The sequence below is a fragment of the Myotis nattereri genome, assembly GCF_964212035.1.
Source record: "Myotis nattereri genome assembly, chromosome: 3".
NCBI classification, from domain to species: domain Eukaryota; kingdom Metazoa; phylum Chordata; class Mammalia; order Chiroptera; family Vespertilionidae; genus Myotis; species Myotis nattereri.
This window is the reverse complement of record NC_138077.1, coordinates 123,102,345-123,117,149: the sequence shown is the minus strand read 5'-3', so window position 1 is coordinate 123,117,149 and position 14,805 is coordinate 123,102,345. Positions and strand designations below refer to the sequence as shown.

At 53.0% G+C, this 14,805-nt stretch overlaps 2 protein-coding genes across 4 annotated transcripts in view; one reads left to right on the top strand and one right to left on the bottom strand.

Moving 5' to 3' along the window:
• SLC22A23 (solute carrier family 22 member 23) overlaps positions 1-3,981 on the top strand; it is a gene marked incomplete at its 5' end in the record, with an annotated part of 183,974 nt that extends 179,993 nt beyond the window's left edge. For all 3 annotated transcript variants that reach the window (XM_081087271.1, XM_081087270.1, XM_081087269.1), the window contains one exon: positions 149-3,981. In XM_081087271.1, coding sequence (XP_080943397.1) covers positions 149-536 — 388 coding nt within the window. In that variant the 3' untranslated portion in view covers positions 537-3,981. The remainder of the gene's footprint in view (positions 1-148) is intronic.
• A 996-nt stretch (positions 3,982-4,977) lies between these two features.
• PSMG4 (proteasome assembly chaperone 4) lies at positions 4,978-13,956 on the bottom strand. Its single transcript, XM_081087941.1, has 4 exons — positions 13,717-13,956; positions 9,190-9,265; positions 6,194-6,326; positions 4,978-6,064 (listed from the first exon to the last, which is right to left on the bottom strand). The coding sequence occupies exons 1-3, from the start codon at positions 13,888-13,890 to the stop codon at positions 6,205-6,207; spliced, it is 372 nt and encodes a 123-aa protein (XP_080944067.1). The 5' UTR covers positions 13,891-13,956; the 3' UTR covers positions 4,978-6,064; positions 6,194-6,204.
• Positions 13,957-14,805: the final 849 nt, after the last annotated feature.

Here is a 14,805-nt window from a genome sequence, read left to right as displayed (position 1 = left end):
CACCACAGGTGGGGGGCATGCCGGGTGCCCACGCCCCAGCCAGGCCACGGGGTCTGCCGTGACCTTGCCAGGTCCGCACTCTGGGAGCCACAGCGCCAGGCGCGTGGGTGGCCGTGGACACTAACCTCGGTGCTCGGCCCTCCTGCAGGTGCGGCGGGCTGGGGCTGGTGCTGGCCAGCGCAGGCTTCGGCATGCTGACGGCGCCCATCATCGAGCTGCACAACCAGAAAGGCTACTTCCTGCACCACATCATCTTCGCCTGCTGCACGCTCATCTGCATCATCTGCATCCTCCTGCTGCCCGAGAGCCGGAACCAGAGCCTGCCCGAGAGCCTCTCCAACGGGGAGCACTACACGCGCCAGCCGCTCCTGCCGCACAAGAAGGCCGAGCAGCCGCTGCTGCTCACCAACGCGGAGCTCAAGGACTACTCGGGCCTCCACGATGCCGCGGCCACGGGGGACGCGCTGCCCGACAGCGCCGCCGCCAACGCCGCCAACGGCCTGCGGTCCTGCGGCTCTGCGCGCGGCCTGCCCTGAGAGACCTGGGCCCGTGGGCGCGGGGCGCAGGGTCACCGAGGGACCAGACGTGTGGCTGCGAGCACACGCGGCCCTGCCGGGCTCACCGGGCACCGACCCGCGGGAGCACAGGACCTTCGCTGGTGTGGGGGGATTCTTTCCAAAACGCTAAGGATCGTGTGAGGAAGCAGACTCTTTGGAAATCAGACTTTCTTTTCTGCCATTAAATGTTTGTATTTATTTTGGTCATTTTTACGAGAAGCACTTTATTCCCTTTCCTCTCACTGATCTTGAACTAGAACCACCCCCTTCGAAAGAGGGACCCAGTCTCCCCGCCGGCAGCGGCCAGATGCCCCCAGGGCCGCCGGCTGTGCGCAGACACCACGCGAGCAGTTCAGACTGCGCCATGCTGACATGTAAACAATGAGGTGTCCGCCAGAGAGGCTGATGGTCTGAAAGGTTTTGTGTTTTAGGGTGTGAGCTTCTGGTCCATGTTTTGGGAGAAAGCAGCTCACGAATGTCATTAAAACCAGCTTAATCTTTCCTTCAAGATCATGCTTTTGTACTGGATGCTGGAAACTCTTTGGGGAAAAGCTTCAACATGTCACCACAAATCGTAAATGACCCGTGGCAGTGTCGCCAGTTTTCTAACGCAAGTTTGCCTGGTTCAGTTCACGACTAGATGCGCTGAGGTGTGAGGCATTTAGCATTAATGCTTTCTCAGATTCAGCTCCGCGGGAAAGCTCCCTCCATCAGCTTTTCCAGCACTACCTGAAAACACGCTACTTTCTGACGGGAAACCAATGGGACAAGAACTGAAATAGAGGACTGAGGCAAACCCACAGAGGATGGGTGCTCTCCCAAAGACAGCGCATGCACATCTGGAGCACACCACACGGCATCACCAGCTTGGATGACTGTCCGCTCCCACTGATTTCACGCTGAGACTGCAAACCTGTGGGAGCCGGTCCCCCTCATGCCTGCCTTTGCCTGCTTCCTGCTTCCTCCCCCTTCCCTCAGCACAGAGGTGGGGCTTGGGGCAAGCAGTGGGATGCTCATAGGTTAGTCCAACTGACCTCCTGCCTCTCTTAAAGCTTCAAGACCCATTGAGAGGAAGCAATAACTCCCCAAAGTTCAACTCCCATCCCCAATAGCCAAGGGTTGTCACTGACTTCATTGCTTGTCCCAGACAGTGCAGGCTTCCCCGTCCCTTTCACGTCAGGCGTTCTCACCTGTCTGAGGGTGTTTCAGAGGAAGCTTGGAGGGCCTCCGCAAGGAACGCCGGGGGGCCCCGAAGGAACAAGCTTCACTGGCGCAGGCGGCGCCCCCTTGAGCAACATAGGCACCTGATTTTCCCGACAGCCTGGGTCCTTTCTAGAATTGTCCACCCACCCCACCCCCCACTTTGTGACATGTGTCTTTGTCATGGGCTGTGTTTTCCCCAGGAAATCATAGTCTCGGGCCTGTGACTTAGGTGACCTCCAACTGACAGTTGCTAGAACTCAAAGGGCCTGAAAAGGGGTTGGCTTAACTTCCCTTTCTCCCCTTCTAGCTCTCTACCTGGCCTGTTTCTTACTGTCTCCGCCCACCACTCCCCTCCGAACCTGGTGGACTTCAATAGGAACTGGTGACTTGATACAAAAAAAATATGGTGAGGAGGTGAAACTTGCAAGTGTGTGTGACTCCAGTGACTAAACCGTACTTTCTGTCGAATCAGCGGGGTCTGGAGTCTCCAGCCGCGTCCAAGGGCCGCTGCCTAGGAAGAAGGCCACCTGGCCAGTCTCCCTATTTCAAGCCCCACTCATCCTCACCTCTCATCTCTTAGGTCACTTTTGTTCCATGTTTCCATGTGAGTCCACATTCACCTTACTTTACAAAGGCCTTTCTTTACAAACGTGCAGCCTCCGCGTGCCAAACTTGTTGAATACCTTCTGCCTTTTATAGAGTACTTGCGACAAGCCACCTGGCAGCAAGACCCATTAATCCAGGACATGACATATGCAGCCGCCAAGCCCCTGAGCAGTTGAGGAAGGTGGGTAGGAGCCAGTGAGGTCCTGGGCCTGCACCTGGCCAGGTGTATGTCTGCATCACCCCAGCACCAGGGCACCTTGCAGTCCCCTTACTGTACTACGGAAGTGTTGTAGCATTCTCTCGCTGATCGCAGAGGCCTCCCTTAGAATGTGATGGAGCTGCAGAGTGCTGCCGGTAATCTCTAGGAAGGCGGAGGGAAGGCACAGCACTTACAAACTCCTGTTCCTCTTCAGGGTTAGGCTGAGCTCCTCATCTGTTGCTGGGTTAGCTTAAGAATATCTGAAGCTCTTAAGGAACACCTTTATCAAATGTAGCCAAAGCGGAAAAGCTCCCCTGTGGGCTGAGCCCCGTGAAATCCCACACCAAGTGGGCAAGGCGGCCAGGGCCCACTGAGCCTGACACATGTCCAGTCCCGCCTTGCTCTGCATGGGAAGGGGCTGCAGCCACCAGCTCCCTAGCACCTATTGGTCAAGCTTGGACTCCTCAGTCCTAGTTCCTTCGTGGTCAGTAGGGAAACAGTTCACAGACACCTGCCATTTCAAGTCCACTTTCCCATCACCTCCTACCCGCCCAGGGAGTCGCCTCCAGGTATGTGCTGCAGCCACTCTCCTCCACCAGCCACTCTTGCATCCTGCTATCCTATCGGGGAGCTGTAACCCCTTTCAATAAGTTATGCACAAATGTGAACGCCTGAGGCAGGGCTGGACAGCTCTTCATCTGTTCTTTTCCAGAAGTCAATCATAACTCAGAGCAAGTACCCTAAGTACTAGCACCCAAGTCAAATAGGGAAAAGTTTTAAATCTTTTGTTTTCTAAAAGAGTATAATTACTTGCAACTAGAGGAAAGGGGCTGGTAAGTTGTTTTGGCCACAGAACAGAAAGCAAAAATGGACGTCGTAAAGGAAGTACTGCACTCAAACAATACCACTTCCTAGAGCCAAACAAGAAATGACTGAAGTGCCATTAAATGAATTGTGACCATCGCACCTCCCAGCCCCTAGGTGGCGCACGCGCGCGCGCACGTGCTGGGGAAAGCCCACGCTTCACTTTCAAAGGATGCCTCGCTTTGCTGTAGTGTTTTGGAAAAGCAGCAGTGTTCTGTCCAGTGGGGATATTCCCTCTGTCCTTTCTGCCGCCCCAACATTTGAGGTTCCTAGTCAGAACCGTGTTACTGCACATCCACCGGGCTCACTCTGGAGGTGCTCATTCATAGCACAAGCCTATCGAGTTCTGAACTGTGTCGTTCAAAGATAATGTCTGCATGATGTCACATCTGTTGTACCTTTGAGGAAAATTTGTATGTAAATGTACAGAAATAAAAATGTTGCCCCATTAACAAATTTCCTCTGGAATGTCTTCCCTACCTCATCTGATGGTATCCAATGAAGGGCATTTCATGACCATTGACTACAAGTAATAAAAACTCTTTATTCAGACCTTGCTGAGTCCCTGTTTTAGCGCCTCTGTGAACCGAGTCTGGCCTGGGAAGGGTGGGTGGCCCTCATCTGCTTGCAGAGTCCTGGTCTTAAAGGCAGGCAGAGGCAGAGAGGATTAAACACAGACTGTTTATTCAGGGCCAGTCTAAACCACCTGAGAAATGGGGCCATCAGTAAATTTGAGAGTTCTTTTCTCTTGTGTATTGATGTCCTGCTAATCTGTGACCTGCAAGTTCCCAGAAAGGTTGAGAAATGATTATCTGACACTGTGATTCTATAAGGAAAGACTGATAACCAAAACCTTCTTCTCTAATGTAGTATTTTTTCACAAGAAAACAATGTTTCTTTAATAAAGTTTTATACCAAACTCTTCTCTCCATAGCCCTGATTTTGTGTTACTTACTCTTCTTAAGATAGGGTGCCCACTGAGCTGTCAGCTCGGTGACACTGGCTGAGGCCTGGGCGGCTAGCACAGGAAGTCTGCTAAGGAGGGAACATCTTAAACCCCACACCTACTGCTCTGAAATGCCTTTATGTCCCAGCCACAATGTCACCACCCCTGGCTGCTTACCCTGGGCCCAATGCTTTTACCACTGCATGAAGTGTTAGAGCCCTGGACTACCAGCCTCCATTAACAAAACGGGTCCGGGTGGGCTCCAAAGACTAGCAAGTGTTTGGCCAGTGGTCCTCTGGCTTGCCTGTGCTGAGCACCTGGGAGCTTTTCAACCCAACGCCTGGACCCCAGGCCATCGGCGTCTTGGGCAGGGGGGAGGCATAGGCAGCCTGTGAGAACTCCCCCACAGATGTGAATGTGAAGCCAAGCTTTGGAGCCACTGACCCAGAAAATACTGGCCTTTGGGAAAAGGAGTGAAAAACAAGCAAAATGTGTAGCATTTGGTACTGAGTCGGTGCTTTCCTGAGCAGGAGGCAAGGGTCATTTCTTTCCTGGGTTCTTGTCCAGGTAGATTCAAAGAATGAAGCCACAGACAAAAGGTGGTAGATGAAAAGGTGGAAATTTATTGGAAACAAGTACAAACTCCCACGTAGGGAGGAGGGCCCCAAGGGGTAGCCCACTAAGCTCCTTCTTCCTAAGGATTATAAAGGCTGCAGTTCTTTGTTTCTTGTTGCTGCCTTCCAACTGGTCACTGTATCAGCTTCAAAGCTCAAAACTCACATGGTGCCCCCCTTTACTTCTCCCCCTTCAGTGGTGGAATTCGCTATCTCCTGTGAAAATCTATTCCTTCTCCCATTTGTCAGCATTTCTCTATCTCTGTGGAAGTCTGTTTCCTCTTTCTCCCCACTTTTCCCTGTCTTCTGTGAATGGATGTCTTCCTTCTCCCTTATCCGGTGGCACCTTTTATTCTCTGTGAATATATGCCTTTTGGCAGCTCCAAGCCCACAACCAACTATGTCTTTCTCCCGCATGGACCCCCTAATTCCTAAAACTCCCTACACTTGCCTATTTTACCCCTAAAAACTCCTTTCAGTACTAAAAAGATTAGAATCTACTTCAAGTGGTAGGCAGAAAAAGGCTAAGGATTAAAGATGACCAAAACAGGTACTTGGGACTTGGGGGGGGAAAGAGAGAGAGAGAGGAGAAGGAAAAGACAATGGGAACAGGAGGGCACGCATTTGGATCCACATGTAGATAAAGCCATAACTGCCTCTTCATCGCCATTGCACTTATAGTTTGCAAAGTATTTCTGTGCAGTTAATCCTGACACTAACCCAGCAGGGTGGAGAACATTCCCTTTTTGTAGGTGAGGAAACAGGGCCCAGAGAAGTGAGAGACTTCACCAAGACCACAAGTCTAGTGAGCCGTGCGGAGTGGGGCTCCGACCCAGGTCCGAGGGTGAGCACAGCAGAGAGACGTGCCAGGGAAGGCTTGTCATCTCCCATTTTAACTGGGAGTGGGCACAACAGAGTCACAACGAATTTAACCCTTCAGTCTTTTTAGCCCCCTTCACAACCAAATCCCATCTGAACCCCTTTTCTCCATCACTGAGCAGTCACACAGCAACTACTGCCCATTTTGCTTTTCTTCTTCCCAGGTTTGATCAATGACAGCCTTTTGGCCCACAATCTGGTGAGGGAGAAGAAGAATAAATAAGATTAACCCTTTAAAGACAAAATGTAAACACATTAACCTGGTGACAGTGGAATTCAACTCATTTATTTAAATGTATATTGTACATAAGTTAGAAATTCTCACTTCCGCCTCAGCTAGAACTTTTCCGGAAAAGCCTCCATTTCTTCCTTGATCCTGTTTTCTACAAGTAATGCGAAGTTATTGTCTGTATTTTGTAGGTTATAGCTGACAAACACCTGCTTGTTGGTCTTCCGGGCTAAGAAGAGAAAACACATTGACACAGTCATGACTGAAATATCTAGACTCTGCCTCGGGCGGACCTTACAGCTGAGCAGTACAGGGGAAAGACAACGGGCTTTCAGGGGGAGGAGAAAGTTCTGGTTTTTATGACCTCAGAGGCAGCTGCTGCAAATGCAGACTGAAGTCTTTGGGACCGTTCTAGGTCTCTAGAACAGTGGCTCTTCAAGTGTGGTCCCCACAGCAGCAGCATCCCCGGGGAACTCATCAGAGACACACATGCTCAGGCCCCACCCCCAGGCCACCGGGATCAGAAAGGCTGGGCTTGGGGCCAACACTGATGTCCACAGACCTCTAGGGATCCGAACACTAATGTTTAAGAACCACTGTTTGTTTCACTTTTCAAAAAACACCAATAATCCTACATTTCTCCATTTCTGTGTGTACCCACGCAGATACACACGCACATGCATATTTATATGTGTGGGCAAATACACATACACACACAAATATCTAATTTTCAATTTGATGTTGGCTATGTTTGAGCCCCTTTCTGCAGAACAATAGTAATTAAGGTGTACCGCTCCAACTGCAGAAATCAATATGAAAGATGAGACAAGACATCCTGAGGACAGCCGGGCAGCAAGTCTAAATCAGCTAAATAGTGTAACTGCAGCAGAGCTGGGGCCTCCTCCCTCGGCCTCACACCACACACAGGGCGGTTACAGACTCCTCCCCCCCACAGAGGCACGCACCCACACTCCCATCCCACGGACTTCAGATGACCACGCCAACCCAGCATCAAAGGCAGAGAGGTGGTCAGGAGAGGTGAGACTGGGATACCGGCCCAGCCTGCCCTCATTCAGAGGGAGGGAAATTCCCTGTCCACCAGAAGGGCTGCTCTGATTCCAATCTCTCTACTTGCTAAGACAGGGTCTTACAGGGAGCAAGACTGCCCGCCGCATCGTCTGCCCATCAGACCCAGCCAGCGCTGCCCTCCAGAGCCACACAGTGGGGTTCTCATCCACACCGCAGCCTCCAATGCTTCCAGGGTTACCCTGAACCCTCTATCATCTCTTTTCTCACTTCTTTTCATCTGTTTGGGACCCTGCTCTCTTCTCATTACCCCTTCTAGACAAAGCCCCCAACATTTGCGCAAACTGAAAAAGAAAAAGAACCTGCCCTGGCCAGTGTTGTTTAGTGATTAGAGTGTCAGCTGGGGCACCTGAGGATCTCGGGTTCAATTCCCAGTCAATGGCACAAACCTGGGTTGCAAGTTCGATCCCCGGCCCCAGTTGGGGCACCTGTGGGAGGCAACCAATTGAAGTGTGTCTCTCGCATCAAAATCTCCCTCTCTCTCTCCCCACTCCCTTCCACTCTCTCTAAAAAGAAAAAAATCCTCAGATGAAGATTAATAAAACAAAAAATCAAAAGAACCCTATTTTTTTTGCATACAAACTACTATTAGCCCTCCATCTCAAGGACACATCTTCCTTTTTGGCACAAAAAACATGGCGCACCAAATGCGTGCCCACCACCCTGCACTACCAGTCTGTCATCCACACTGTGGTGACCCACCAGTTTTCTGGCCCAGAACTATGAACACCCTCATCTGCACTGTGTCGGGCAGGCACACAGTGGTCTGTGACATGAATGTGACCCCTTAAGCACTGGCAATACACAGTGAAACCTGTGGAACAGTCATGTCTTCAACCTACTTTCACGTGGTTCAGTAAAAACAATGACGTGAACATAGGAACAGTAACAACTGGGAATCTGGGTGGGGGCTAAACAGGAATGCTGGAGCTAAGCAGGAATGTTCTGTATCTTTTCTTGCAACTTTTCTATAAATTTAAAATTACCTTCTAATACGAAGTTACCAAACAACTTACTAGTCAGGTTTCTCTAATTTCAGGCTAAAGAAAAGGTACAGTGATGTTCCCAAAATGCTGCAGCAGCTGCCCTCGTGGCCTCACCCTGTCATGCTCAGAACTGTGTGGCGAGTCTAGAATGGCCTCTCCTCAACCTGCCCCTGGCACCTGTGTGCCACCTGAACTGTGTGGGTGTTCTGTTTACCAGGGTGCCTTCCAGACTGACTTGTTTCCACTTTTCAGGGACTAAGTGGATAGAACTGTCAACACCAATAAAACACAGGGGCTGGGTCCCATCCGCTGCACACGCCCAGCACCAGTACATCTGAACCGGCTGGGAACACTGGTGACCACGAAGACTGAGCGGCCACAGAGGCGGCCCTACTGTCCAAGGCCCTGGCACCTGGATGGCCAGGTGACCGCACACACTGGCCGAGGCGGCACATCACCCGGACTGCCTGGGTACTTACAGGAAGTGTGTCTGGGGTGTGGGAGAGGGGGAACCTTCAGCTTCAGGCTCTTGCTTCACACCCACCCTTCACCACACTGAGGCCAGGCCAGTCTCCCTCTGAACGCTGATGGCATCCGGGAGTGTAGGACAGTCCCTCCTGCAGGGGCTGGCTCCCTGCTCCACAGGCTCCACCGACTCCCAGAGCTCAGGAGGCTCCTGCAGCACTGCCCTCGGCACAGTGGCGCCCTTCACACTCGCCCCCACCAGAAGTAACGTGCTTACAGAAGGACCCGTCACCCATCCCTCATAAGCTTGGGCAGCAGCCAGGGCACGACATGGGAGTCCCCTAGGCACAGGCTGATCTGAGACCGTGGTGGGACCACGTGATAGGGATGTGCCTCCTAAAGGAGACACAATACACCAAGGTCTGGGCTTACTCTGCCGTGGTGAGTTGATTTATCTCCTGACATAAAGATTCGCCTCTAAAAAGACTTGCCTCACGATTCCATCACACAGCGAGGCCCCATCTGGCCGCTCCTGCAGCCGCTATGGGTACGTACCTAAGCGCTGGGCAAGGCCAGTGGAGGTCGTGTCCGAAGTGTCTCCGAGGAGGGAGGTGGACACAGGGATGGAGTCCTGAAAGGAAAACAGAGAGTGCGATGCGGCTTCTCCTCAGCTGAACTTCTGCCACTGCCGACTCTTCACGCCGGCGGCAGTGGAGGTCCTGGGAGGTCAGACACATCGGCCAAGGGAAGAAGGCCTGGCATCGGTGTCAGCAGCCAGGCGGGCTGGCCCTCTACGCTATGAGCTCACACAGCGGGAGAGATGAGGAGCAGCCACCTGACACTGGCATCGCCGTGCTGACGACAGTTCTAGGAGTTGTTTCACACTAAGGGCGTGGTTTAGTGCTGCAAATTCCAAAGCATGCTGACGGGCAGCATCACAACCAAGATGGAAGCAAACAAGATATTAAGGCCAGAGCTAAAAGGAGGCTATCGGAGTCTGGGTGCCACGTGCCTGCGGGCCCTCACCCTGGCAGCCAGCAGCAGAGGAGGCAGGACACCTACCTCCTCACCTGACGGAGAACCACAGCTCCATTCCCCGAAGGGTGTCTGGGCTCTTCAAGTGCACAAAGGCCCCGTGACTCTGCAAAAGGGCACCAGCCATCAGTGTCCAAATAATGAAAATAAAAACTTCTAGCTATACTTGGTCAATTCTCATTTCAGATAAGAAGCCATAAAACTAAAGATAAGTAAATGTGGCCCCTTTGAAATCCAGAGGTAATCTTACTTTCAATCACAAAATGGAAGTAATTCCCCTTCCCATTAAAAAGGCCTCGCTGAAAATGAAAAACCCACTATCTTATAATGCGGCCAAAATTCCTTTTACTGTGAGCAGCGCACAGACCAGAGCCTGCTCCGTATCTCCTAAGGGTTCAAGTTATTTCAGTGCAAGACAGAATTCGTTTAGGTCACAAAAGATGAAAAGAATAAAAACATTCACTTCATGATTTTTCCTTGAGAAAGATACAAAAATGTGATCTTAATGGATTTGCTGTTTACAGATTTCAAGTTCAACATTTTAACTGTTAATAGTATTTACAGTTAGACCTCCTGAAAACAGAAAACCTACCTTAACAGGTTCTGACCTTTTCTGATCAGAAACAAAACTAAAAACCCACACTGTTACCCTTTTCTCCACTTCATTATTTCTGAAATCGCACTGTGTGAAGCTGATCTCCCAGGCAGACACATGCGTGGACGGCTTTACTGCGGCCGGAGGACCACCTTCCACTCACCCAGGCGCACCCTCGTTCTCTGAGCACAAAGGGGCCCCCACCCCATCTCCCCTGGTCCCAGGCCGCTTCCCTCCTGCCGCTGCGGCCCTGCAGCTTCTCTGGCATCACACAGGGCTGCTGGCTGCAAGGCAGGCCAGCTGGACGAGCAAAAGCTGTACGGTTTTGTTTTACACAGTCTAGTCTTACATGCGGGGACTTTGGGGAAGGGAAGAGGGGGAGCCCTCACAGACCCTTTGGAGCCATCTCCCGCTCATGGGCCAGTAAATGTTTTCTAAGAAGGGCCAGATGGTAGGCAGACAGTTTAGTTTTTATAGACAACTGCTCAACTCTGCCATCGGAGTGCAAAAGCTGTCAGACCCTATTAAGGATGGGCACAGCCGTGTTCCAATAAAACCCTAACACAAAAGGAGACGCGAGCCAGCCCGCAGGCTGCGGTGTGCGAGCCCCGGTCCACTGGAACCTCGTTTCCCTGCCCTAAGCTTTGGCCTACACCTCCTCTCTCCAGCTGGCCCAGTCCTCTGCCCCTGGAGGACAATGCCTAGGCACACTGTGGCCAGTCGGTGGGAGTGGGTCCTTTTCCTTTTCCCCAGTCTTGATGTAAGGTGACTTTCCAGCTGAGCAAATACACCCCACTAAGAGCTATGGCTAGCAAGTGGTGAGACTACCATGGCCGCCCACAGCCGGAGCCTTGAAACCGATTCCAGGAATCGATGCCTGGTCTTACCCCATGGGCCCACACCTTAGGGTTAGGAAAGAAGGTGAAGTGGCTCCAGGGCACCATGTTCTCCAAACACAGAGCACAGCCCATAACCCCCTGCCCCTCCGTGTGAAGCTGGCTCTCTTCCTCTCCTCCAATGAAGGAAGACCTGGAATTGCCACCTGCCCAAAGGCCCACCTGCTGGTACCCACTGGAAATGAAAAAAAAAGAAAGCACACCAGAAAAAGAACAGCGAGAAGGAAAAGCCTATGAGAAGGGCAGCCAGAGGGAAGAGGGATACTGTATGAGGCCCATCCAGAGGCTGTCTCCTTCCCAAAGCTTTGCCCACCTCCTGCCTGACGGCTCACTCCTCTCATTTCCCACCATCCCTGGGGCCCCTCGGAGGTTACCATTCTTATTGCCTGGCTGCCTGGGGTTACTGTCAGTCCCCTCTAGCAAAAGGAGAATTCCCCAAGGGTTCCTCACTCATTCATTCAACAAGAATTTAACAAGCAGCTTGTCATAAAACAGACAAACCCCAAAACCCACAAAACTGCAGAGGGAGCAACAGCTGGGGGCATGCCAGTGTGCCAGAGCAGCCAAGGGGCCAGGGAGTGGGCAGGGAGGAGGCCCCGCAGGGGCGCTCTCCCAGGTAACAGGCCTGGAGGGTCACTGTGAAGTCTCTGGACTGTGCTCTGAGTTTCTTTCTGGAAAGGTCCGGAGGAAAGGAATGGCAGTATCTAACTGCAGGCACTGTTGTGGGTTGAACTGTGTCCTCCAAAAAGTTATGTCCATGTCCTAACCCCTTGTACCTGTGAATGGGACTTCATTTGGAAATAAGGTCTTTGCAGGAATAATTAAAATGTAAGTTAAGACGAGGTCTCACTGGAGTAGGGTGGACCCTGAATTTATTATGACGGATGCCCTTATAGGAAGACACACAGAGGCGCTCGGAGGAGAAGCCACATAACACTGGAAGCAGAGGCTGCAGTGACGAGCCACAGCTGGGGAGCAGCAAGGGCGGCCCGCACACCAGAAGGTGGCATGGCCCCTCCCTTGGAGCCTCAAGGAACCAGCCCTGACAGCACCTTGACGGCAGACTTCTGGCCTCCAGAACCGCGAGAACAAATCTCTGTTGTTATAAGCCACCTAGTTTGTTACAGCAGCTCTAAGAAACTAATACGGAAAGAAGGGGGCGGGGGGCGGGGCGTGGGGAGGTAAATCAGCCAAAGAGGAGAGATGCTGCAAGCCTGGCAGGGGTGGCAGACGTAAGGAGGTGACCGGTGATTAGATTCCCTATGTTGTTTTTTAAGGTGTAGTTGACACAATATTATATTAGTTTCAGGTGTGCAACATAGTGATTTTACATTTGTATACCTTACCATATGATCACCACAATAAGCCTCATCACATACCCATGACTTACGTTATTTTTAAATGTATTTTTATTTATTTCAGAGAGGAAGGGACAGGGAGAGAGATAGAAACATTAATGATGAGAATCATTGATCAGTTGCATCCTGCATGCACCACACTGGGGATTGAGCCCGCAACCCAGGCCTGTGCCCTGACCGGGAATTGAACTGTGATCTCCTGGTTCACAGGTAAATGCTCAACCACTGAGCCACACCATCTGGGCATGTTTTATATATTTTATAACAGGAAGTTTGCACCTCTTTTTTAGCTTCACCTTTTTTCACCCATGCCCCACTCCACTCCCGCTGGGACATCAGTTTATTCTCTGTAAGGGCAAGTCTGTTTCTGTTTTGTTCTGTTTCTTCTTTTTGTTTGCTTGTTTTCAGATTCCACATAAGTGAAATCTTACTGTATCTGTCTTTCTCTCTCTGATTTACTTAACAGTGACTCGTGTATGTTCTGACTGACAGCAGGGCTCACAGTCACCGCCATAGGTGTGGAGTGTGGGCGAGGTGGCATCGCCGCACAGGGGCGCTGGCTGTGAGGGGCAGGGTTAGGGACTAGGTCAAGGGCTTGGTCTTGAATATGCCTACTGTGCCTACACAGTAGACTTCCAAGTAAAGACACAGGAGTCTGAAGTTCAGGAAAGAGGTCCGTACTGAAACACATAAATGTCGGTGGGCCAATACAAAGGGGGCGTGAACGCTAAGATGCCACCCCCAGGGCGCGCTGTGACGGGGAGCAGAGGACTCACGGTGGAGCCCTCGGACACTGCAACTACAGAGGCGAAGGAGAGATGGAGCCCGCGGGGTGGAGGGGGGGCCCGCGGGGTGGCGGGAGCGCCGGGGAGGACCCGCCGGAGGTCCCACGTGCTGGCCTGACCGCGCACGGCACCCCTCCGGGTGGTGCTGGTGCGGACCGACCCCGTGCCCCCGACATCACAGGAAGAGCTCGGGAGACCAGCGGCTCACGCCCGCAGGCCTGGAGGAACCGAGCCCGCGGTCTCCTCGACGGGCACCGGGCGCGCGCCCTGAGGCCCCCACGGCGCCAGCCCCCTCGCCGTCCCACCGGCCCAGCCCCGCTCCCGCCACGGGTCCGGCCGCCCAGGGGCCGCCCCCACCGTGTCCCGAGCACCCCTCTCCCGCCTCCCCGTCGCCCCAGCCCTCCCGCACTCACGTAGCGGCTGCACATGGCCACGGCCAGGTTGCGCAGGTGCGGCGTGGCCCCCACCCACAGGAAGAGCGAGTCCGTCAGCCGCATGACGTGGAAGTGCACCAGCTGCTCCCACAGCCTCGCGCTGAAGTTGTGCAGGGAGACGTCCCCGCCCGCGGCGGCCTGCGGCCCCTCCATGCCGCCGGCCGCCCGGCCCGCCAGCCCGCGACCCTTCCCGCCGCTGCCGCGGGTCCCGCCAGACCCGAGCAGAAGAGCGCCGAGCGGCCGAGCGCGCCTTCGCTTTCTTCTCCAGGGAAGTGGGCGGGGCCTGGGGCGGGGCCATAGAGGGCGGGGCCTGGGAGGGTCGGAGGGGCGGGGCCATGGAGAACGGGGTCTGGCAGCCCCCCCCCCCGCTCCTCCCCGCTGGCCTTGCAGACCGAGCGGTGGCCGCGCTGTCCAGCAGGCCTCGCCCGCGCTCCTGTACAGCGTTGGACTCGGGGAAAACCCGCTCTCGTCACTCACAGGGCAGGGCCGGCCGCCGGGGTTAAGGGAGCCCCGAGCGCCCGCCTGGATTTGCCACTCACGTGCTGGAGCCTGGAGCAGCGTCCTCCCAGGTCGTGACCGGCCAACAAAGACAACCCTGTTTTACTCACTAGCAGCGGTTCTCAACCTGTCGGTCGCGACCCCTTTGGCGGTCGAACGACCCTTTCACAGGGGTCGCCTAAGACCATCCTGTATATCAGATATTTACATTACGATTCATAACAGTAGCAACATTACAGTTATGAAGTAGCAGCGAAAATAATTTTATGGTTGGGTCACAACATGAGGAACTGTATTTAAAGGGCCAGAATGTTGAGAACCACTGCTCACTAGTTCCTTAAGCACTCTGAGAGCACCCAGCATACCATCTGGTTTGGATTATCAAAATCCACCCCCTGCTAGTAGCCCTGTAATTCCAGGGAAGCCTTGAATGTGTATACCCTTTAGAAGGGCAACGATGTTGGGAGAAAGCCTATAAAAAGTTGTTGGGAGGATGGGTAGACAGTTTCAGACCCTCCTAAGCTGTAATTGTGTATAAGCGTGGGCTTTGGACTAATCTTTGAACCTCTC